This window comes from Girardinichthys multiradiatus, chromosome 5, assembly GCF_021462225.1.
Source record: "Girardinichthys multiradiatus isolate DD_20200921_A chromosome 5, DD_fGirMul_XY1, whole genome shotgun sequence".
NCBI classification, from domain to species: domain Eukaryota; kingdom Metazoa; phylum Chordata; class Actinopteri; order Cyprinodontiformes; family Goodeidae; genus Girardinichthys; species Girardinichthys multiradiatus.
Window position 1 is genome coordinate 14,276,089 of NC_061798.1, and position 24,617 is coordinate 14,300,705.

At 38.4% G+C, this 24,617-nt stretch overlaps 1 protein-coding gene across 2 annotated transcripts; it reads right to left on the minus strand.

Moving 5' to 3' along the window:
• Positions 1-5,857: 5,857 nt before the first annotated feature.
• On the minus strand, positions 5,858-22,712 carry crmp1 (collapsin response mediator protein 1). Of its 2 annotated transcripts, none has more exons than XM_047366820.1 (14): positions 22,156-22,712; positions 18,801-18,889; positions 17,797-17,981; positions 17,551-17,715; positions 15,896-15,957; positions 15,665-15,745; positions 15,042-15,110; positions 14,835-14,955; positions 14,396-14,552; positions 10,765-10,906; positions 10,496-10,666; positions 9,201-9,380; positions 7,889-8,054; positions 5,858-6,952 (listed from the first exon to the last, which is right to left on the minus strand). In XM_047366820.1, exons 1-14 carry the CDS (start codon positions 22,504-22,506, stop codon positions 6,861-6,863), a joined length of 2,031 nt encoding a protein of 676 aa, XP_047222776.1. In that variant the 5' UTR covers positions 22,507-22,712; the 3' UTR covers positions 5,858-6,860. The 2 variants fall into 2 exon arrangements, with proteins under 2 accessions (XP_047222776.1, XP_047222777.1); XM_047366821.1 differs by lacking the exon at positions 22,156-22,712 and adding an exon at positions 19,921-20,174.
• Positions 22,713-24,617: the final 1,905 nt, after the last annotated feature.

The following is a 24,617-nucleotide window of genomic DNA, read 5'->3' on the forward strand; positions in this document are numbered from 1 at the left end:
ATAGCTGAAGTAAAAGTGGCATCAAGGTCAGAAAAAAATGTAATAAAAAATGGCTAACAATAGCTGATCACAAATAAATCTTTTACTATAATCATATTAAAAATGGTTTTCACATTCTATTATTTTAGAGTAGATCCAGTTTCCTCATCAGTCTAAACATGATACAGCCAAAGCAAAAACATGTTTTAGGAGAATTTTGTTAATTTATTCAGAATTCTAATATTATTTTTTTGCAGATTTGCTCTGTTGCATTTTATTTCTGAGTTATGAAACTCATAAAACATGATTTGTCAGCCTGAACCTGACTTAATTATGTGTGTAATTATGACACACTCATGAGGCTGAGGAAAGATCATCTGAATGTTCAGAAAGCTACAAAAACCTTTAATAGTGATGAAAGATATTAAAGAGTGCAGCCACCCTCTCATGGGGAAATAAGTTGAAACCTCCAACAGAGTTCTTAGATCTGGCAGCTCAGCCAGCTTGAACAGGAGGAAATAAGTGGCTTTGGTGAGCCTATAATGGCCATCATAAATGAGGTCCAGAGGTACCTTGTTGAGATGAGAGTGCTCACACCCATCAGGCCTTCATGGTGGCCAGACAAAAGCCATTCTGCACTAAAAGGCACAAGGAAGTGGTTCAATCTAGCATTCTCCTTTACAGCCTAAATTCACCAGGCACTGAAGCATAGAAAACTCCAAATTAAAACATGTTTCCCCCCCCAGTATAACACAGTAAGCCCTATTTCCTTCCAAAAAATAGATAATTCATGTTTTGTTCTTTTGGTGGAAATATCAAACATGCATACATCTCACCAAGTTAGAATATTATTGAAAAGTTACATTTTGAATACTATGACTTAACTAATGAAACCTCAAAATGTGGTATCTCAAAAATGGTTACATACGAACAAAGAAAAAGCATTGAGAGATGCTACATTGTGGACTTTGTTATTCCTTACACAGTCATAATAAAGAGTGCTGACTTTACAGTTGTGCAACAGACAGTCACTGATAGCCTCAGCAATGAGGGTAAGTCAAGGAGGTGGTAAGAGAACTTGCTGTTAACTGAGTGCTGCATCAAAGTATATTAATGGAAAGTTGAGAGGAAGGAAAACATTAAAAAGGTACAAATGCAACAGGAATAACCACATTTTTAAAAGATTGCAAAGCAAAGCCCAGTCAAGTGTTTTTTCTAATGAAAATAACTTTTGTGTTTCATTTAGAAAATCAAGTTCCCATAGTCTGGAGGAAGAGTTAAGTGGTGCAGAGTACAATATGTAGAATAAATGCAGTGAAGTTTGGAAGAAATAGGAAGAAAAGGGTGGAATATTTGATACGCTGAACTGCAGAAATGTGTACTTTTCCTTTACTTATATGCAACGTACATTAATGCAGTAATGTTGAACCTACAGTGTCTTAAAATAACAAGTGTGGTAGTTGTCCTGAACAAAACATCTATATCTGAAGCCAAAATGTCAGGGATGTGTTCTCCTGAATATTGTAATCTGTCAGCAAGTACCAGAATAAAATGTGTGTTTATTTAATTAATTAAAATAAACTGTTTGGAATTGTTCAACAAACTCAGTCATTTCATTAAATCCAGGCCCCATCATTTGGGACTATTTGTGTAGTGTTTGGTGTTATTTCCTGGGACACCAATCTATAATTGGCTTCACAGAAAGAAGGGGACCCATTTATAGTATGAATGTTTTGCTGCTTTTGATATTTTCATACACATATTTATGCATCACTAACTGTATAATGTTCTCGCATTTCTTTGTGACCATTCCTGGTTGAGCTACAGCCTCTCTCTGTCAAGATATTATTGTAATGTGGGATTTAAATCAAAAGGATTATATAAAATGGTTTTAAAATAGCTCTGCGCAGATGTTTCCCAGCCCGCCTGCTGGAGCTTAAACGATTTTGGCAAACAGAGTCAGACAAACTTCCAAAGGAAAGGTGTGCCAAGCTTGTAGAGGAATCCCAAAAAGACTTTATACTCCCACCTGCTGCCTGGAAAAAAAATGTAGAGCTGGACCACTTAGGTTAAGGCAAATCTAACTGAGAGCGCATTAAAAATGTGTATTATACTTTTATTCTGACGTTGTGCAATAAGGAAAATACATATCTATTTTTTTTTTTTAAATTCCAAAAGCTCTGAATTGTGTAATGTCAGTCTATAGGCCCCAGGTATACAGTTTATTACTTTACTTTGAACACAAACTTGTCAGAGAACATAAAAATTGATCTCAAACACAATCTCCCTGGTTATTTCTTCAGACTGAAGGGTTGAACTGAAGCTTAGACTGACTGACTGCTGCCTTCCTCCTGGAATATGTTATGAGCTTATGTTGTGAATATCTCTGTCAGGGATATCAAACAAGAAAAAAAGCAGTGTGTCATAAAATATGAAAGTGAATCTTTAGAGAAGAATTTGATAAATGTCAAATCATTTCTAACAACTGCATGGACTGAATAAATAATAATTTGCCCTGCTACAGATTCGCATTGAGATGAGAATGTTATTAAGAATCTTTTTGAATTGATGCTAAATGTATTTCTGCCCCTGTTTATAATATTAATATGGACTACAGGACTTAATATTCTAACTGTGACATCTTTAACTGAATTTCTTACCAGCGGTTTAAGGATTCATGCAGGATTTATATAATTTCTTGTTGCAGATTTTTCTTTGTCTTTTGTGTGTTTTTCAATTCAAGTAACTTTATTTTATTTAGCACCACATGAAAACAACCCTTGTTGTCTCAAAGTCGTTTTCACAGTTGCAATATTATATCACCAAAGCACATAAAATAAATAAAAGAAAATTGCAGCAACATGTCATTGGTCATCATACTGAACAAAATAAAAAATGTCATTAATTCTGTGGTTTGAGGCTTTATATTTTTCATTTAATGATTGCTCTTTTGATTTTTTCCCCCAAGATTTAAATGACATTTTTAAATCAGTATGGCACAATCTGAAAACTACCCAATCTGATTACTCAACGAAAGGTAAGTTAGAACAAAGTGAATAATGTCTTAGGTTAAGGCTACTAAAGGGATGGGTGGGATGAAAAGAATAACCTTCAGCCTGGATTACTAAAAGCTGTGTAATATTTGGGTTAAAATGAAAAAGACCTACCTGGAGAGAAACCACTTATGCACATGTGAAAACATAGAACTAGGACACAGAAAAGGTCCAGCTAAGTTACAAACCTGTGATTAGACTGCTTTGAGGCAGAAAAAGCTAAGAACAGCTTCATTGTGCAACACAACAAATAAGGAAAACAATAGAACAACCTTGCAATGTCTATTAAGAACTATTGTCTAACTACTGAATCTAGTTAACTAACTTCATACCAATTATATAATTCATATATATGTATATATATATATATATATATACATATATATATTAAATACTTCCTGTCTGTTGGCTTTATCAGTTCGCTTAAGTAAACAAATTTGTTCTTTGTGTGAACTAAAGTCATAACTGTAACACAACCCAATGACATCACTATTATTATACAGCATCATTTTACCATCTTACCATTTCTTATTCCATCATATGTAAGATGTACAACGAAGGTTCTGATGAGGTAATTGTGTTATTCAAATGTCAGCCTGTGAAGAATAATAAGAGCTCGATTCTGAAGAAGAAAGAGTTTTGAAAATGTTGGGTGACATGGAGTAGTGAAGAGGTGCACAACTACATTTGGACACCAAAGTCGCAACAGAAACAGAAATGGGCCAACTTTGGCAAACCGGGTCCAGTGAAGCTGTGAATTTTCTCACTTTTACCGATCCCTGGACCGGACCAGTTGTGTGAATGGGCCCCTTGGTCTTATCTCTACCCTACAAACAAGCTCAGTTTTAAACAGTTTGAGACAAGCAATAGTACAGCAGGGGGTTTTAATGTTTCCAGTAACAATGATTCTCAGTTGCTCTCGAATATTCAGTTAATTTTTCATTTATGTGAAAGTTCACAGTATAAGAAGAAAGATGCGTAGATCCATTGCCTGTCAAAAAGTAGCGCTTCATAGGATTTCTGGAACAAAAGCTTCAATATTTCTAAGCTAAAGAACTGATATTAGATCAGTCTCTATGAGTTTAGAAGCAGATTTAGTGACCAGACTGGGTACACTGTGAAGATAATCAAACAAGTAAGCATACGGGATCAGAAACAGATTAATTAACTGTTGGTAGGAAATTTCACACATAAGAATTTCTATTTTGCATTCAATTTTAAGCTACTACTTTCATTTTATTTTGAGTCCTTTGTTGCTTGTTTAAAAGGTTTTAATTTAATTCATGGGAATCTTATCTTAGAATTAACTAAATGCACAGCTTTGCTGTTAATTAATGTTGGAAGATTTGTACATAAATTATCATTGCTTGGTTTAAGAAGGGTCTTTATCCTTATGATTTATCATTAAAAGACATTTTCATTTATTTAGTTTGGTGAACTTTGATAGAATACTTTTCAAATTTATCTTTGAAGTACTTTTATGAACTATGAACAGAATTATTCATCTTGTCTTAGAGTTGCATTCGGGTGGTTGCTATGCAGAGAAATAGTTGTTGTAGGAGTGGGAAAGTTGCTGAACAGGAACTTGTGTGCGTGCAAAAATGCTCTGGGAGAGGATTGTTTGCAGCCCAGCCGATCTTCGTTTCCTTGTGTGATAAGCAACTGCCAGACGTGGATGTATGTGCTGGATCAGTATCTGGATAGAACCAGATTTAATCAGTAGAACTTGTATTTGTGAAATTGTGTGTGGTCACCCCCACGATATTGTAACATAAGTGTTTTTTTTTTTTTTCAATAAAAGGCTGTGTACAGAGAGCAGTCTTTTGAGAGAAGGAAGTCACTGTTTAGCAACGGACTGTCTCTCCCTGACCAGCCAAAGATAACTTTGACTCACTTGTGTCTTCATTTCATACCTTTCTGAATTTATCAGTGTGTCTAATTCTGACAATTAATTTCCATACTTTGTTCCTTTTTGCATAGAAATAGGTTCATGTCCAGCGTCACCATGATCATCTTTGAAACTGTCAACTATGAAAAGTGCAGTGGCACTGATGAACATTATGGGACCAGAGATGTGGAACAGTTTCAGTCTCACTATTAAGTGACACAAAGAGGCTTGATTGCATGCGTGCATTTTAAAGCTGACTAACAAAAAACTAACTGTCTTGCTTTTCAGTTTCTCTTTTTTCAGAAGCTGCTTATCTTTCGCATTCTACGCACCTTGTTCCAGTGGAAGACACCCAAATGTTATCATATGCTCTGTTACATAGGAGAAGGTAAAATCCAGAAAGTCAGTTTTTCCATAATCCTGGACGATTTTGTAATAATCTCATCAAAATTTGAATTCAGAACTAGACTACTCTATATAGTGGCCTTTCATGTCTGTATCAATCACAAGAAGCCCAAGTGCAAAATAGAGCATTGAAAATGCTCTGGTTTCAGTTTTTAAAAACAGATTGAAAGCTTTTAAAATCCCACTGTGTTTTGAAAAACTTTGGATCAAATGCAGTCCAGACTGCTAAAAAAAACAAACTACGAAATAGTTATTTACCTTGGCACCAAAGTGTAAGCTTTAAATCATGTACCAGCTATAGCACCATTAGTCAGCCATGATGTAAAACCATGTTTTCTTACAGTTGTAATACTCATGCCAACATGGACATGCAGGAGTCTATGAAGTTGTTTAATCCAGTTATAAACCAGCAAAGTCTATATTCTTTGATCAATAAAATCATTGGTCATTAAACTTTTTGTTCTGGGTTGCCATATTTGATTCCAAAAGTAGTTTTTTTTATTTCCGTGAACGTATAGAATGCCCATGACAGTTTTGACAACAGTTGAGTCTTTATTATTAATAGGTGGTTCCAACGATCACATCGCAACACAACAAGAAAAATGGAGCAGTTCAGAAACTCTAAATGTAGCAAAATGAAGAAAACACCTAGAATTAATCAAATATAAATATTAACAGTTTAAAAAGATTGATTAAAAGAGCAGGGAAGGTTTCTGAAGCTCTGAGCTCAGGGTTTTATTACAACAATGATCCATTTCTGGCAAGTGATTGGCAGAAAACTCACAAACATCACAACGTCTTTTCTGTAGAAGATGTCATGTTGGTACATCAGTCTAAAGCTTAACGCAACAGCTTTCACATTTTTTAGTAAAACATGAACACATTTGCATAAAGTGTTTGGTGGAATTTCTATTTATTGCAGTTTTGGCGCTGGAAGCAGCTGAATATGTCCACAGTGAATTACATTATTAAAGCATCTACATTTGCCAGTTAAAATATGTTTGTGCTATTGGATACAAATGTGCTTCTAGTGCAGTTTTATGTGGAATGTGTTGCCACAATTAACAACAAGTAGTGCAATATTTAAAGATTTGTCCATGCAATAGCCTATGTAAATGGATCTATTTCACTTAAATTGAAAATAATAATGTAAAGGTGTTTAAACTAAGGATAAAAAGACAAAAAAAAGTTACTTCTTTCTTCTGCAGTCCACCAGGTGGTGGAAAAGTAGCACCATGTCTGAGCAGACTCGTTATTTAGAAGTGTACAGTGAGGAAGAATAAAGAGAAAGTCGTGCTCAAAAGGAAGAACATAAACAACATCATGACTACACTGGGGTTAAGTTTGTTCTGAATGAGTTTAACATGGTTCTGATTGTAAATAACACTTTGTTTTACAAGTAGCATGAATGCCCTTAATTTAAGTGCAAAGCTTTAAAAACGCTCATTATGTAGTGCACACAAAGGTATTATTATGTGGCAGTCATACTTTTACACCCAGGCACACTCAAAAGGTGAAACTCCAAAGCAAAGCCTTTAGCCGAGGCTGGTGATGTTGGAGCGACCACCAGGAGGCGCTACGATGCGGTGGCCAGACCTACGGGGGATGTTGTCATCAATCTGAGCACCTAAGGAGCAGCAGACAAATTCAAGAAATATTAGTTACAAACAGAACCTCAGAAGGTCAGTCGGGTTTCTTGAAGTGAACTTCTGTGCAGTTTTCAGTAATAGTTCATTTACCTGTAGTTGACTCGACATCACAGTGAGTTTGTCGAAAAGAGCAAACAAACAAAGCCTCAAAGGTTGGATTTTAGCACTCTAAAAAAGCTCAAACTGCAACTTACCGCTGTCGATCACAAAATTATATCTCCATTTTTATGCAATTTTGTTTTTTGTGTGTAAATACCAACTCTATTAATTACCTTTCACTCCTGTATGTGATTTCATTGATAAATATCTATTGAAAGGTATCAAAAACAGCACATGACTTTGACCAAACTGTATGAATTTCCCTTTAGAACAAATTGAAAAGGTTCCATTTTTCAGGGTTTGAGGTGTTTGTCTGACAGTGACAAAATGTTTATTCTTGCTGAAACAAAATGTTTAAATTATTTTTTCCTAAAACTAAAATAAAAAACATATGGGATACACTGATATCAATGGATATTAAACATCTACAATTTTGCCCATTTATTAAACTGAACACCCTCTGTGCTACTGACTATGGCTGTTGGCTGTGTCAGTCTGCCTCATCAACTGTGTCTCATCTATCCACAAGTCCGCCATTGGTGCAATAAACTTCAGTTTTATGTTGCACTGTCATTAGTGCAACAGCATTGAGGATGGCATATTTCTGTGCTTCCCCAAGTCACTAAGTTGTTTAGAAACCATCTAATCATTTATTAGGATTTTTCTTTACTTGCAAATCCACTGGTAGATGATATCATTGTACTGCAGGTGAAGGAACCAGTATTATTGATTATAACTTCAAAGAACCTCAATTCAAAAGAAAAATGAACTGTACCTTTAAAAATGTCAGATATAAAAAGTGCCATTTACTGAACCTGAAAGGCTGAAGTTGGACTGGTGAAGGTTGCGTATCGGGGGTGGTTGATGAGAGGTGGGTGAGGTCTTGGCTGACGGAGCAGGGGTGATGTATTTGGGTGTAGGAGCAACATCATACACAGGGCCATCATATAGCCCTCGAGTGACACCCTGCTTGTTCTTCACCTGTTGCAGAAAGATTAAAAAAGAAAACTATTGTTCAAAAACACCTACTCTATATTCGACAATTCATCAAAACACTGCAGTTATATATGCTTCTTTGTATTTCCCTTAGGGCATTTTTTTATGATATACCAAATATTCTGGTATAGTTGTTGTAAGACAATCAAAGAAAGTACGATTTCGAATTGTACTACCCACGTTATTGTTTTATTTTATGTAATATTGGTAAGGCAAAGACATTTTCAGTCTACAGTAAGCGAATAAATCCTCACATTTGATCTATTTTATCTAACACTTTATATTGCCCTGAACACACACAGCTAATGCAAAGCAGAGAGAGATCCTGGGAGAAAACCAAGGACTGCATGCGGCAAGCTGCAAAAATGAGAGCAACAACGGATTGGTTAAGTTTAAAGTTTGTGTTAGGATGGCCCAGGCTAATTCCAGACCTAAATCTAATTGAAAATCTGTGGTAAGACATGAAAATTGATGTTCACAGATGCTCTCCATCCAACTAAATTAAGCTTGAGTTACTTTGCAAAGAAGAAGGGGCAAGAATGTCCGTCAGTAGATGCGCAAAGCTGGTAGAGTCATATCTTAAAAGGCTTGCAGCTGTAATTGCAGCAAAAGATGCTTCTACAAACCACTGCCTCGGGGCTCAATAAAATGCATGTCTCATTTTTGTTGGTTTATGGCATACAATCTTGATTAAATGCATTCAAGTTCTAACCAGAGAAATGTGGGGAGGTTTAAGGGTTATAACACTGCAAAATCAACCCTTTTTTCAACCATTAAAAACCATAATGATTTGGCTCAACAGCCTGAAAGCTTTAACCTAGTCTAACCAAATCCAGTACAAAGAAATACAAATAATATTTCAGTCATGAGTTTTTCCGTACTTTTTAGCCAGTTTTGACAATGAAGTTGTTGTATTTCAGCAGATCTTTGATGATGTTAGCCGTGTCAGTGTATTGTTGCGTCTTCATTATTAACAAAAGACATCAGTAAATATTTTTGAAATATATTAGATTAAAACTAGGCTTTCTTGTTTGATATTTTGTTAAATATCAAACAATTTCCAATTGACCCTTTTTAAACACAACATTTTTAATGTTGCTGCTGAAATATTTTCAGAAATCTAGACTCTACCTGATTTCTACACTTGACCCGCTGGTAGGCATAATCAGGGAAGGGCTTGCGTGGTAGAAACCGGCCAGTGCCCTGCTGAGCCTGCAGTTTGCCGCCTTCATAAACTATCCGACCTTGACTCAACACCAGCGCCGGCCCACCACGGCACTCCTCGCCCTCAAAGATGTTGTATTCCGCAGCCTGTGTTGGAGAAACAAAAAAAAAGACAATATAAAGGAGCGATAATGTGAGGTCTCCCATTTTGCTTTAGAGCAAGCATTTTGTCAGTTGCCACAGAAGCAGAATACTGCAGCAATTAAAACAATGAGGTGGGAGGGAGTATGAAGAAGAATTTGGCTAATAAAGGGAATGCTGAGGGGTGAAGGGGGATTATAACCTCAGGCTGGCATCAGGATAGGGAGTCTTTGTGAGATCCAGCATACAGTCTGAATACATTAAAAATGCATTGTATTGCTTTGTTCAAATCAGATTTGCACATTTAAAGGTGCATAATGAAATATTTTTAGGCAGCTTGTCCAAAGTGCATTTTTCACATAACATCCTTGCTTTACATTTGCAGTGTATTGTTTGGATCAAGCTTTTATATAGTTATTGATTAAATATATATTGCTTCTCAATCTAACTAGAAACAAAATGAGCATCCATTCCTGAATCTATTACAATCACTTACCCTGTAAACTTACTATCCATCAAGTTTAAAAGTTTCTATTGCTCTTTTGTAAACAATAAAAAGGTAGAAATAGCACTAGTTACTTTGATTATTTAGATTTTTTTTTCTTAATTGTTTCAAAACTGTTCGAAAGTATTAGCGGTGCTGGGAATAAGAATGTTTTTAAGACCTGAAAAAATCTACACTCTACTCAAAACTACTGGATCTGACTTTGTTCGATTAGGAACACACACACAGACACACACACACATCCGTGTTTTACTATCTTTATGAGGACTTTTCGGTTACTTCCATTGACTTCCATTCATTTTCCATGAATTTTTTAGTGCTTAACCATGACCCTAACACTAACCCTAACCTTAACCAGTTAATACCTAACCCTGACCCTAATAATAACTCAATTCATACCCTAGTCCTAAACCTAACCTCTGTCCCAAGAACGGAATTTGAAAAAGTGAGGACCAGGAAAATGTCCTCACTTTGTCAAAATGTCCTCACTTTGCGATAAAAATACGAAAAATGGTTCTCACTCAGCAACACGTGCAAGAACACAGAACCTTGCATTGACTGTCATTGACTTCCATTCGTTTCCAACCCTGTGTGTAGTGTTCAGTTTTATTCTTACAGATTGCTGCATTTTGGCAGTGATGGTTTTAACACTGTCAGGGTCCCAGATGACGATATCAGCATCAGAGCCTGCAGCTATGCGTCCCTTACGTGGGTACAGATTGAAGGCTTTAGCAGCATTGGTTGACGTGACTGCAACAAACTGGTTCTCATCCATCTTTCCCATGGCCTTAGTAGGAAAAGAAGGGAATTTAACGATGGTTACACACAAAATAAAAACCTTACAGGTACAAAGAAAATACAAACACATAGACCGTCATTGCTCACCACAGCCTTGTCCCAGACAAAACCCATTCTCTCCTCGACTCCGTTGGTCCCCTCTGGGATCAGGGTGAAGTCATCTTTGCCGATTGCCTTCTGTGAAGTGCTGTATGTGCAGTGAGCGCTGCCCACCACCTGTAGGTCCCCACTATAATAGGGAATTAAAGGGACACTGAGTCAATATTCTAACAAAGGATAAAATCTTCACTCCAGAACGATTGCATAAAATGAGATCACTTGGTAAAATCAGAAATGTGCTATACCTTGCAAAAATATTAAACATTTGCACATTTTGTCACAGTACAGTCACAATTTTTAATGTCTTTTATTGGTATTTTGCTGTAGACAAACTACTACATAGTTATGTGGAGGGTAAATGATACATGCTTATAAACAAAAGTTTACAACTCCCCTGAGTCCTGTCATCTACAGAAGTTCTCAGCTGTGGTTGGTTGTATCAGAGACGACAATCAGGTTGAGTACAGGGCTGCTGTAGGCAAATTTGTCACATGTTGTGGGCTGAACCACCTGTAGCTCAATGTGACAAAGACTAAGGAACTGGTCATGGATCTGAGGAGGGATGCCAGTGACCCCTGTTTCCATCCAGGGGGTCAGTGTGGACATTGTGGAGGAATATAAATATCTGGGACTCCACAGTGATTAGAAACTGAACTGGGTCAAGAACACCAATGCTCTTTACAGGCAGGGCCAAATTCACCTCTATTTTCTGAGGCGGTTGAGGTCCTTCAACATCTGCCGGACCTTGCTCAGAATGTTCTATGAGTCTGTGGTTGCCAGTGCTATCCTGTATGCTGTGGTATGCTGGGGCAGTAGGCTGAGGGTGGAGGACACCATAAGACTGTACCGCAAGGCCAGCAAAGTCGTTGGAGTGGAGCTGGACTCTCTGACAGTGGTGTCAGAGAGAAGGATCCTGTCCAAGGTGAAGGTCATCTTCGACAAGTCTCATCAACTTCATGACATGCTGGCCGGCTACAGGAGCACCTTCAGCCAGAGACTCATCACACCAAAATGCACCACAGAGAGCCACAGGAAATCCTTTCTGCCTGTAGCTCTCAGACTTTACAATGCCCAACTCTGAGTGACTTAAATCAAATTTTCTCTGGACTCATTTCTAGATTTATTTACAGAGTAACATATTTCCATGTACATGCTTATTTCATTTATTTTCAGTCATATTTAAATTACTTAATTATAAATTTCTATCACTTACGATTATATTTGTATTTTTAATATTTAACACCTTGGATGGAGTAGCTTGTTAACGAATAAGCAATTTCCCTTTGGGATCAATAAAGTATATTCTATTCTATTCTATTCTATTCTATTCTAGTTAAACAATGTGTAGGGCTACCATTTTCTGCAATTACAGCTGCCAGTTTTTGTTGTTTTTCTCAATCTGGTTTGCATAGCTCCAGAGTGATAGTTTTGCCTATTTAATTTTGAAAAAAGTGCTCAATCTCAGGTAGATTGGATGGATAGTGTCTTGACAGGGTTATTCTAACACATGAATATGCTTTAAACTAAACCTTACCATTGTAGCTCTGGCTGTATGTTTATTGTTGCCCTGCTGGAAGATAAATCTGTGCCCCAGTCAGCAATCTTTTCCAGCCTCCAACAAGATATTTTTTTTAGGATTGGTCTTTATTTAGCTCTATCCATTCATCTATTAACTCTGAAAGCTGCCCTGTCCCTATTGAAGAACAATATCCCTACAGCATAATGCTGCCATGGATAGGATGTTCAGGGTGCAGTGATAGATTTCCCCCACACATAAGAGTTGTGTATGTAGGCCAAAGAGTACAATTCCGGTCTCATCTGACCACAGCACCTTCTTCCCTACATGGCTTCTAGCAAGCTGCAAACAGGACTTCTTATGGTTTTCTTTTTACAACTGCTTTGTTCTTGGGCCTCTTCCATAAAGGCCAGATTTGTGAAGTGCACTAATAGTGGTCTGTTAAGACTCTGCAGCTCCTTCAGAGTCACCAGAGCCTGTTATTTGTGTATATGACAAAGTTTTAAGTTGTTTGTATGTTTATTCTTCATTTTGATGATGAACTGAACAGGGCTCGGAGAGTGTTTTAAAGTGTGGAATATATGCTTATAACTTGCTGCTTAAACCTGCTTCAAATTTATCCACAACTTTACTCTGACCTGTCTGCTGGGTTGTTTGGTTTTCATGATGCTGTTTGTTCTTTAATGATCTCTGGGGCCCTTACAGATTTATACTGAGATTAAATTCCCCCCAGGTGGACAGGCAGTTGCTTTTGTTTAGGGGTATCAGAGTAAAGAGGCTGAATATAAAAAATGACCCGCTTTGAGATTTGCATCTTTAAAGGTTTAGAAAACCTTGTATCATTTCTTTCCATTTCACAATTATGCACTACTTTGTGCCAATGTGTGATATTACATTTCAATAAGATAACATTGAAGTCTGTGGTTGTGATAGGACAACATGTAAGAAACTTTGAGCAGTATAAATACTTTTGTAAGTTTGTATATTCAAGGGAATGCTGATTCATTACAGACTGAAGCAGTTGTTTTGTTAATTGGCCACCAGGTGTCCTCATTGAGCCTGTGATTTAAAGTCCATGTCAGGAAGAGATTTGGAACATAAAATCAGCCAACTGAACAAGTCTGAATGGTGCAACACAGCAGCAGTGAAAACACAGAGTTTTAGTTAATGCATACGTATATATTATATCAGAAGCACCAGAATATAAACACTGACTTAACCTCTTCTTTTGTACAAGATAGTAAACCCAACTGAGAAATGGCTTAGTTTAAAGCATATCTCTGATGAGAGTCATGATCATCACCCCTATGCCAAGAGAGTGATCATTACTACAATAACGAGTCTCACTGAGGAATGACAAAACGTACTTTCATTTCTAAGGAAGAAGCTAAGAATATACTCATTTAACACCAGAGTGACAGCATGGTACCACCTCTAGAAGTTGGAGACACACATGAAGGGCACAGCAGCAGTGAGGAAGAAAGAAGAAGGGGAGACAGAGGAGGAGGAGGGAGGCACTTTGTATCCAAGGCAACAATTGATGAGAGCTTCAAGGCTCTGTGCTATTTATGGTATCGAGGACAGACAAAAGTGTGCAGCTGGAAGTTGCTGGTGGGTCTGTGTGTGTCTAGGGTGACAGCAAAAGTGGATTTGGTCTCATGCACTTTTCCCCTCCGTATGGTAGGATTTTAACTTTATATCTTAACTATTGTCATATTCAGTGGTTTACTTCAGTTTAACCTATTTCTAAATTAAATGACTTTCATAACTAAGTCTTACTCACCTTGGTCTTCCCTGCCCTTTCCCTTCTCACGCATATATTTTCACCTTTCCTCCATCTGTTTAGTTTTTTCTCTGACGTTCATTTTGCTGTCAATAGTATATGTAAGAATATGCGACAATAACTGGAAATTCCTGTCACGTAGATGACGTTCAGTTGTCATCATGCAAAGGTTACAGGCAAAAAGCAATATAAAACAGCCCTATAAAATGTTTTACTAGTTTACAGAGTTGGAACATCTTTCCTGAAACATTGGAATCAGACAAACAATGAACAGCTTTTAATGAACAGCTTCGTTCATTAAAAGGCACAGAACTGCTTACCAGGCTAGCAGTGTGTGGAGATGGTCTGGAGTCGTGGGGTCAGGGCTCAATGGCGGGGAGGTCACATAAGCAGCCGCCTTGGCCCAATTCTTGCTCCAATAATGAGACCCGTCAGTTGCTAGGCTCGCTGTGATCGGCTCCCCAAAAACGACAGAACCTTCAAGAAATGTTAGAAGCAGAAATGTTAGGAAGCAAAGAAAGGTTTGCTTTATGATTACAGTGCCCTAAAAAATGTTTACATCATTTCAACTATTCCCATTAAGTCTACATTAAGTAAAACAAAATAACACAAAGAACTGTACAATTGTGTGTTACTCTATCACATCAAATTCTGAAGAAATACAATTACGGTAAGTTGGCTGTAATGTGAGAAAATGTGAAGTTTATTATTCAAAAAGGCACTGTAGGAACTTGAAAATTGATTAAGAGAAAGGTCTACCTTTCCTCCGGGCCTGAGTGATGGTGTCGGCTGCACTCTTGCTCATCACTTTGGTGATGTAGATGGGACAGTTCACACGGTTTCCAAGAGTGATGGCACGGTACACTGCTTCAGCTTCCACCTGTATGAAAAAAGAAAAGACTTTAGTTTTTGTCAGAAAGAGATGAACCACTGAACAGAAAGGGTGTAATACAAGAGGAAAATTACCTCTTCAGGGCGACTCAGTGGATGCCCTTCAGGGCCAGTAATTCCCATTCCGAGGATTTTTCTTTGTTCCTGAAGCACAAAATACTGAATTATTTAGATACTCTTCAGTCACTGTCAGCATTATACAGTGAAAATCAAGTTATTTTTAAGTGCCAGTGATGGTTTTGATTTTATTACATAAGAATGGAGTTAAAGTTGGAGAAAAAATTTTTGCTCCTGACAACAGTGTCTTCAAATTAATTGTTTGGTTTTTACTCCACATAAATTCTTATAATTTGTTATAGTATCTCTATAGGGTGATGTTGTTAAATATGCAAATAATATTCATAAATGCTATTGTATTATTATATATTACATTATTTTAAAAACGTATTTAAATTACAACGTTATCCACTGTCTTCTCTGCCACTTGCGACATCCACATCGTCACCATTACCATCTTAATCACCATTAGATCATGATCATTAGTACATTAAAAGTCAGTACTAATACCAGTCAAACATGCCATCCTCTGGAGTTATAGCAGCAGCAAAAATCCTCTAACTATCCTTTTGGAAGATGGTGACTTACATAACATGCATGTTTCTCAGCTGTGGCTGGAGCCTGGAAACTGTGGCAGTTACCTGCGCTATCAGGTCTCCATTCTCAGCATGAACCAACACCATGGCGCCAAGCTGCTTCAGGAAGGAGAAAGCCTCATACAACTGCAGATATTGGAGGATAATAATACAAAGAGGTTATTAATGTGAGAAACGTTATAGACTCAGAGACTTACACAGTAAAAATACAGTATATGTTAGTGTGCTGTGAGGAATTAGTTTGGGTTACAGTAAACCACTAATATTTAACCCTACCTGAGTGTCTGTCATCTGGTATACATCTTTGTAAGCCATGTATAACTGGAAGGAGTTGATGCCTGACAACAGAGGTCATGGTTTCATAGTGAGCAGGTGAGAATGACAGGAAGATATTTTTAAATCAAAAGTGTCAGGTCTAGGCATGGGTTGTTTACTGGTGTCACAGTACTTACAGGTATAAAAAAATCATTTCTTCTAATATTATCTATTATATAGTTCCTATGGTTTAAAGCCTTTTAGATGAGATGCCAGAGATACAGTCACAATAACTGGAGTTTTCTTCAACCAGTTGGAGCATACAGGTAGATCAATAAATCAGAATAAAAAGCTAATTTATATCAGTAATTCACTTTGAAAAGTAAAATCATATATAGTATATATAGCTATGTTACAAAAATATATTTTGAGGTTTTTCTTCCTGTTAAATTTGACGATTATGGCTCACAACTGACGAAAAGTCAAAGTTTGTCAGAATATTTGAATATTGCATATTGCTATTAAAGCTTCCCTTACATTTAAGCAAAGCCACATGCTGATCACCTACTTTTGCATTTACAACATATACTGTGCAGTACATGAACAGTAGGCCATTTTTCTATTTAGTCTTATCCATTTATCAAATTTAGCCATAATCCTAAAACAATTACAGAAATTAAATTCAGCCTGCATGTAAACAAAATCTGTATCATACAGTATATGAGTAGCATTTTTAGAATTAAATTCTAAAAATAGTTGTAGCTGTATTAGCCCCATTTGTTGCTGCATGCTGCCAGTCAGCTGACTGAAAGAAGTTACTACTATCGTTTTCTCACTAACAAGAAAGACAGTTTGGACCATTTGGAAAAATCTTAAGTCAAGAAAAACACAGACAGTTATTCTGCAGGAATTTAAAAAGCGCCACCCATCAATCCTATAAAGGTAACACTGTAAAACTCTGTAAAACTAAATTCTGCAAGCTGTCAAGCAGCTGACTACAGGTTATTTAGTTAATAATTAACCTGCTTGTATCAGCTTTATGTATACTTGTGCTGTTCTATAAAGACAGAGATGGTTAAAAAAAGTATAATGTTCTGCACTACTAATGCTAACTTTTGAGTATTTATTCTTTATTTTGCATAAGCTTATGTATCAGAATCAAAATAGCAATATAAATAAGTATAATAGATAATACTAATATTACTGTAATAATCAACATGTTACATTATTTTGGCAGTTGTCTCAGTGGTTATTTCATGTTATAAATTTTTGTTTGACATTTTTGTGTAAACACTGTGATTTCTTTTGCAATCAAGTGGTATTTTTAATCAGAGTTATCACACTAGTCCATCCTTTTCAGATTTGTGAAACATCTTTTGTGACTAACATCTGAGTCAAGAAATATACAGCATAATTTCACTAAAAAGAAACAGGACACACAAGACGCTACACTGGATGAGCTGGTTAATATACTTAGCAGCTTTACCCAAAGAAAAATGTCTGTCTTTGCAGAATAAGAAGGATTACATCTTGACTGTAAAAGGATTGACCACTGGGCTGAATAATGTCTAAATCTGTCTCTGATGTTCATGAGAAATTTGTTCAAACATGATTGTGTGAAAAATTACATCAATAAATCTTGAACAATTCACAGAACCATCTGAAAACTGTTGCACCTTTGTCCTGCACCAGCAGTTCCAGCTCATCCTTAACGCTCTCATTCCACTGGGGAATGTCAACGTGCAGAGAGTAGTCACAGCACGCCTTTTTATCTGCTGCCTCCTGCCAGCGTTCAAACGCCTCCAGCAGACTGTCGCCAGGCTGAGGGGTCACATGATCGACTGAAAGGGTGGGAAATGGTAATGGTTATGATGGGAATTAACTTGGTTGTGATATTCTGAGCTGAATATGTCCATGCTCACTGATCATGGTGGTGCCTCCAGCAAGTGCTGCCTTAGTGCCCTGGAAAAAATCATCGACAGGCTGCATGCCGAGGTGAGGCTTCATCAGGCACGTGTTGACGTCTATTCCTCCTGGTATTATCATGCGGCCTTTGGCGTCTATCACCTTGACGCCCCCTGGAACAGCCAGGTTCTCCCCCACCTGCCTGCAAAGGGTACATGTAGAAAATAAAAAGATGAGAGAGAAAGCAGACATAGGAAGGCAGATCATGAAGTAATGGGCTTTCATGAACATACACTGCCTTGCAGGAACTCATGCTTCTTGATTGTCTTCACATTTTTGAGGGTTCTTGGCTGAGATACGGCAAAAATAAATACTTTTTTTGCCTAGATGTTAAATGCTATGTGTGGTGGACCACTAATATTGCACATCTCCCTGAACACACCATTGACACAGTGACATATGGTAGTTGCAGCCTCATGATGTGGAGATCAATGGACGTGGAGCCATGGCAGAGTTAATGGGTGAGTCCCGGAGTACTGTTCAATCCATCAAGAAAGAACTAAAGGGTATAGCGGAACTGCCCAAACATGATCGTCCAACTTTCTCCAATCAGAGAAGTACCAAGAGGCCCATGGTAACTCTGCAGGATTTACAAAGATGGGGTGGGATAATCTATTGACATGACAACTATAAGTGCACATCACAAATCTCTCCTTTATGGAAGACTAACAAGAAGAAAGTAATGTTTGCAGTTTGGTTATATCCAGTAAACATGTGAAGGAAGGTCTTCTTGTCAGATGAGACCAAAGTTGGCAGCAGCATCATGCTGTGGTAAATGCCCTTTTTCAGCAGGTACAGGTAAACTAGTCCGAGTAGATGGGAAGATGAAGTCGAAGTTTGTGGTTGTAATGTGACAAAATGTGGAAAAATTAAAGAGGCATGAATACTCTTGCAAGGCACTCTAAAAGGCAGCCCAAAGCATTAGTAGTGATAACTGACACTTATGTCCCTTCATACGTACTTAATGAGCCCATCCTCAATGTAGACATCTGCGTAGAAAGACAGGTCGTCATTAACGACCCTCCCCCCTTTTATCAGCAACTTTTCATCCTGCAGGAGGAGCAGATCAGAAAGAAATGGGGGAGGGAGAGATGAGAGGGTCAAACGAGTGTTGAGATTTAAATATACTGTATTGCACAATCAGTTATGTAATACACAGCTATGTAAGAGAATTGATACAGAGCAGTGAATGACTAAACAGATATCAAGCCCTAAAAAAGGGCTGTGCATGGATGCAATTTTCAGTTTCAACCATTTAAAGCATGACATAATAGTTGTAAAATTTTATTTTGGATGCTTCAAACAAAACAAATGTTTTGTTTTTAAAATATAACCTTTTTTATTTGGTTTTTGTATCACAATTGGTATATTGTTCATGTATGATCATGTATTTATGATATTTCCTTAAAAAAAAAAGACAAGTTTCATAAGACATATGACATAATTGAACAGTTTTAGTTGTGGTGCAACCAGTACCTCAGGTATTTGAGAAAGGACTAATATGAATGTTTAAAATCATATTCAGAATATGCAACACCACATTTTTTTTCTTCTGTTAAGCTAGTGTCCACACCCTGTACCACTATGGAGGTGCCTGGCAACAGCGTATGGTAAGATGCTGGGTCTCCATGGTAACCAGTGACTGCCCTTGGTTACACATGATCACAGCCTCCTTGAATATCAGCACCTTTATCTTTATAAATGCTTTATAACAGGACCAATATATGCATTTTATCTGCATCTGTAATACCATCCAACATCTTGCTCAAATGTGCGACTGTCACAGTTAAAGGACAATGTCTCACACCAGTACTGCTTTGCTTTATTCAAACGTTTCGGCTCCCGATCCAACCGTCACGTCAAATGTTTTAATCCCACAGTGACAGGCGACAGGATTATACAACACTATCCAACCAAGAAAGAGAATACGAAGTGTACTTTATTAGGCAGGGGAAAAAAGACTGTCAGCTATCTTGGATTTGCAATGAGCCAACATACACAAAAGGGCCTGATGTACTTTGCCATTCACTAAGAATTTAATCCCCTTTCTGCCTTGCAGCAGGGATTTGCAGGTCCTTTACCGTCTGATGGGGGATACAGTTATTCCCTTGATAGCTGCTCTCAGACATGCTCCCTCCGTCTCCCTCTGCCCCCGTCAGGCGGTCCAACTCAGATGTGGATCGGGCTGAGTCTAGCAGCTCTGAGATGCGCTGGATCAGTGCCGCCTTTGTCTTTCCCTGACTCTGACTTGGTTCAGGCTTTGTAGTTGCGATTGAGGCAGAGTCGGACAGCGATGAAGCCGCCGCCGTGCGGCTGCGTCGGCTTGCGTGGCGCACGTGAGTGACAGATCGAGTGTGGCTTTGCGCGTGCGTGGAACGGAGCTGCACGCGTCACGCTGCACGGGTTCACAGCACCTCACCTGACAACAGAACCGGGCTAAGGCTGAATGAGGCCCTGAGCTGCGTTTCATTTGGGGGGTTCACTTGTAGTTCTTTCCACCATCCACCACAACGCCTGTGATGCCACGTTTCATTTAGCGATGCTTCATCTCTTTGCATTCTGCATTGTACAGTTACCTTGTAAGCCAATGGCGAGTTAATTGACAGAATTTGTTTAGCATGACAATCACTTTAATCAACGATTTATTAAATACATAGCAATTCAAATAAAGTGTTTAAGTTTAATTTCCACGACAGGGGAAGTTTATTTGAATTCAGAAGATAATAAATTAAAATGGAAAAACAATCAGCAGTTACCGACACAGTTTTTAAGTCTCCCTCTTTTAATTTAGTGGGGTTCTTTCAGGGGGGCAGGTGCCTGTCTCCAGAAGGCATTTGGGCATACACCCTAGACAGGTTGCCAGTCCATCACAAGCTTACACAGAAACACACAGGACAGACCACCCTGCACCAGGGCAATTTAGACTAACCAATTAACCTAACCTTTTTGGGCTGTAAGAGGAAGCCAGAGTATCGGGAGAAAATGGGTAGAACATGCTATCTCCATGCGGAGAGACCCTAACTTGTGACTCCAACAGGGAACCTTCTTGTTGTAAGGCAAAGTGCTACCAACTGCGCCACCATGCAGCCCTGACAGTTTTAAGTACTTAATCCTAACTACTGCAGTGAAGTGGGAGATAGAAAAGCCCAAAGATGTGAAAATTGATAACATGTGAAACTTTACCTGAACTATCTCCAGAGCCCATTTAGTAATAAATAACTGAACTGAATTAATTTACAATACTACACCATACTTCAAAAATTCAATAATTTCTGAAATCAGATTCAAGAATTAAAACCAAATATGCTTAGGCTGTTAACTAGCAGTTAAAGAGACATGGTAAGGAAAAAAGGCTACTGCTCACTCATTTATTTACAAACAGGGCAAATCCTAATGTGTGGTTTATTGTAACCCTGACCTTTCACATTGCTACTAATAACCAGGCAGTGTGTACTTCCTTTCACTTTGAGACAATAAATCCAGAAAATCTCCTGCAAATTTCCAGACTGTTCCCACTTAGAAAGTGTGTTTCAGCACAACAAAAGAAAAGCTGTATGTTTGAGCCACTAAATCCAGTCTTACATTGCATTAATAACTGTTATTGTCTAAAAAATTATGAAAAAACGTAACCATGTTATATGGCATGCTACGTAAACTAGATTTCATCGCTGCCATTTTCAGCGATGTAATTTATTTTAAAAAATAATTTAAAATTAGGTCACCGAAGTGGGAGTGTTGATTTGTAGCGAACATGTTGACGATGTTGGGGCAAAAAATAATGACGACACTGTATATTTTCTTCATTTGTGTTTTGTAATAAAGAAAACACTTCATAAACACATTTCAGAGTTCAGAGACAAGCAGGTCCGGATAAAATAACTTTAAATTGGGACTCTGTCAGCATAACTTTCAAGATATGAATGTTTTCCTTAGTACATGACGGCATATATATTTCAAGGTGGTGTGTCGCTGTCCACTTCAGCACCACATACGTTGCGCTTCGAACGGCAGCTTGCATCTTTTTGCATCTTTTAGCATCTTGGGGGGGGGGGGTTCTTGTATTCACGCAGGCGTAGACTGAAATAAACTGCAATGCAGAAAATAGCCTATTATTTATGCTGACTGAACCATGGCCTCACATTAACCGATAAAGATCGGTGTTTTTCGAAGAAAAAAAAAATTTAAGAAAATAGCGGCTCTAAATTGGTTAGACAGCAAGCGGGTCTCCGGTCGCTATAAGAGGCAGTAACTGCTGTAGGCCTATTTAGCGTTGGACATTTATATTTAATTAAAAGCAACAAAAATTATCGCCATACCTTTCCATTGTGGCTTTCCTTCTCCGATGTAAATCTTACTTCAACACCGCTCCGAGCATCATCTGGTTCCCCACTTGGACTGCTCCGCGACCCTTCTCGGGCCTCCCTGGGCGTCTTCCCCACAGGGTCACCGGTGTCCAAGACCCTCTCCTGGCTCCCGCTTCTCGGGGTGCGGCTCCCCTTCCTGCCCACCGCGTAGTTATCGAAGTCAATGGTCTTGCTGTCAAACGCCCCCTCCACGGAGCTGAACATCCCATAGGATTTCCGTTGGTTCGGCCCGGTGCTGATCGGACCCGCCAGGTAGACCGGCAGCTCATCTTCTCGGTTCCACTGCCTCCTGCAGTCAGACATGATGGTGGCTTCTACGGTCTAAAACGACGGAGACAGTTCTGCTGGCTTTACGTCTATAAGCGGGTCACAGTCCCGCCTCTTCAGGCAGGCGCACTCATTCAGGGCTGTGAGGTGTGAAATGAACTCGAATATTTTCTTTTTTTACGCACACCAGTGATTATGTAGCGCTCCAGTTTAAAAACGACTAGTGGTTTCAGAGCATGAATTGCTATGTCCACCAGAAAGGCAAATAACAGTAGTCAGGGTCTCCTGTTGTCTTTTATTTATGGGGGTTGTGCGGATTAAAGAAGCATGTGTCATCTTTAACCTACATCTGGGGGCAAAAAGGGGGATGCTAGTGGTCCACGTGTTTTCTGGATGAGTACGCAGGATGAAACCAGACTGCAAAAAACACTGGGCTTTTCTGAGTAAAGAACAGATCGGGTTCATTCAAGAGGCGATTCTATAATAACCTACAAGCTGCTCTTTGCTGATTGTTAACTCCATCTAAATATGTTTAAAAGCCCATTAGAATTTATGAAGGTTACATAATACATTTACCACATAAACAAATGTTTTAGTCTTTTTAATGTGATATATACACTCCTCAGCCAGTTTTGTAGGGTATAACTTGCTAATATCGGTTTGACACCTTTTGATTTCACAACTGCCTTAATTCATCATGTCACTGATTCAAAATGGTGTCAGAAACCTCCCTCAGAGATCATACAGGTTCTGCAGAGTTGTCAGTGACACAACCAGGATGCAAATCTCCACTTCCACTGCATCCCAAAGGTGCTCTATTGGACTCATGATTTGAACTTTGTGATGTGGTACATTATCCTGCTGATAGCTTTCAGAAAAATGGTTCATAGAGGGATATCAAAATGTCCCAAGAGAATATCCCCCATACCATGACATCAACACCACCAGCCTGAAGCACTGATAGAAGACAAGATGGGACCTTGCTTCCGTGTTGTTTACAATAAACTACAATCCTACCATTTGAATGTTTGCAGAATGAAGTGGAAATCGATGCTCATTGAATCTGAGTGTTATTCTGCAATCTTGTTGAGCTTTTATGAGTTGTATCCTCAATTTCCTTTTCTAGTGACACCCAGACTGATCTCCTGCTGCTGCCATCTGCTACTGTTGTGCATTTAATAATGGTGTTCTGAATACCTTTGGTTTAACAAGTGGTTCTTTGAGTTCTGTTGCCTTATATTATCTTGAACCCAGCCTACACATTAACAAGGCATTGTTCTGCACACAACTGCTGCTAACTGGGTATCTTCTCTGCTTTGGGTCATTCTCTGTAAACCTAAAATATGATTATGCATGAAAATCCCAGTAAATCAGTGTTTTCCTAAGTACTTAGGGTTGGACCAACTGTCCAATACCAAACAGCCACTCCACATTTAAAGTCACTTAAACCCATATTCTTCCAATTCTGATGCTTTTATTGAATTCAGAAAATATTCTTCACTATATGTAGATGCCTAACTACACTGAGTTGCTGCTATGTAATCATTTCATCTCTAAATAAAATAATCTAATGATATGAAACAACTGGGCTTTGCAAGAAAATGCTTGTAAACAAGGATTAAACAACAAAGCTGTAACGGGTAGTTCAGAAGACCCCAAATGTCAGCCAGACACAAATGATAAGATTCAAAAGATTTATTGATCCTTCTGGAAGGTGTTCGGCAGGAAACCACCAGCGGTAGGCACATGAACCTCTTTTCAGAATCCGTGAGAGGATCAGGAAACTGAATTTTGGCTCCTCAGTGTGGTCGTCAGGAGGCAGCAGGGCTATGTCACACTGACTGTCAGGTTTGCAAACCCAGTGACTGAGCAGAAGGCAGTGGTCAGAGGACAGAAACAGAGTCAGAGCCGGGGGCAGATTCAGGTATACAGATCCAAAGGTTAGGCAGAGAGGGTTGGTCAGGAGGCTGAAGCAATGTCGTTTGTCCAGAAAGCAGAAGCCATTGAACTATCCAGGCAAGGCAGAGCAGGGAAATTCGTGAATCAAAACGAGGTCAGATAAGGCAGACAGGCAAGGAAGAACTTCTGGATTTTACTCACACAAAGGTTAGCGAAAATCTGGCACTGGTTGTCTGTCAGAGAGCTGC

What these genes read in the sequence shown, in the direction of transcription:
- crmp1 (XM_047366820.1), bottom strand. Translation starts at nt 22,506, where the DNA reads ATGTCTGACTGCAGGAGGCAGTGGAACCGAGAAGATGAGCTGCCGGTC. An exon ending in ATGGAGACCTGATAGCGCAG is followed by an intron (nt 15,111 to 15,664) that starts GTAACTGCCACA and finishes TTTGTGCTTCAG; the next exon opens with GAACAAAGAAAAATCCTCGG. An exon ending in CTGCCAAAATGCAGCAATCT is followed by an intron (nt 9,381 to 10,495) that starts GTAAGAATAAAA and finishes TCTCCAACACAG; the next exon opens with GCTGCGGAATACAACATCTT.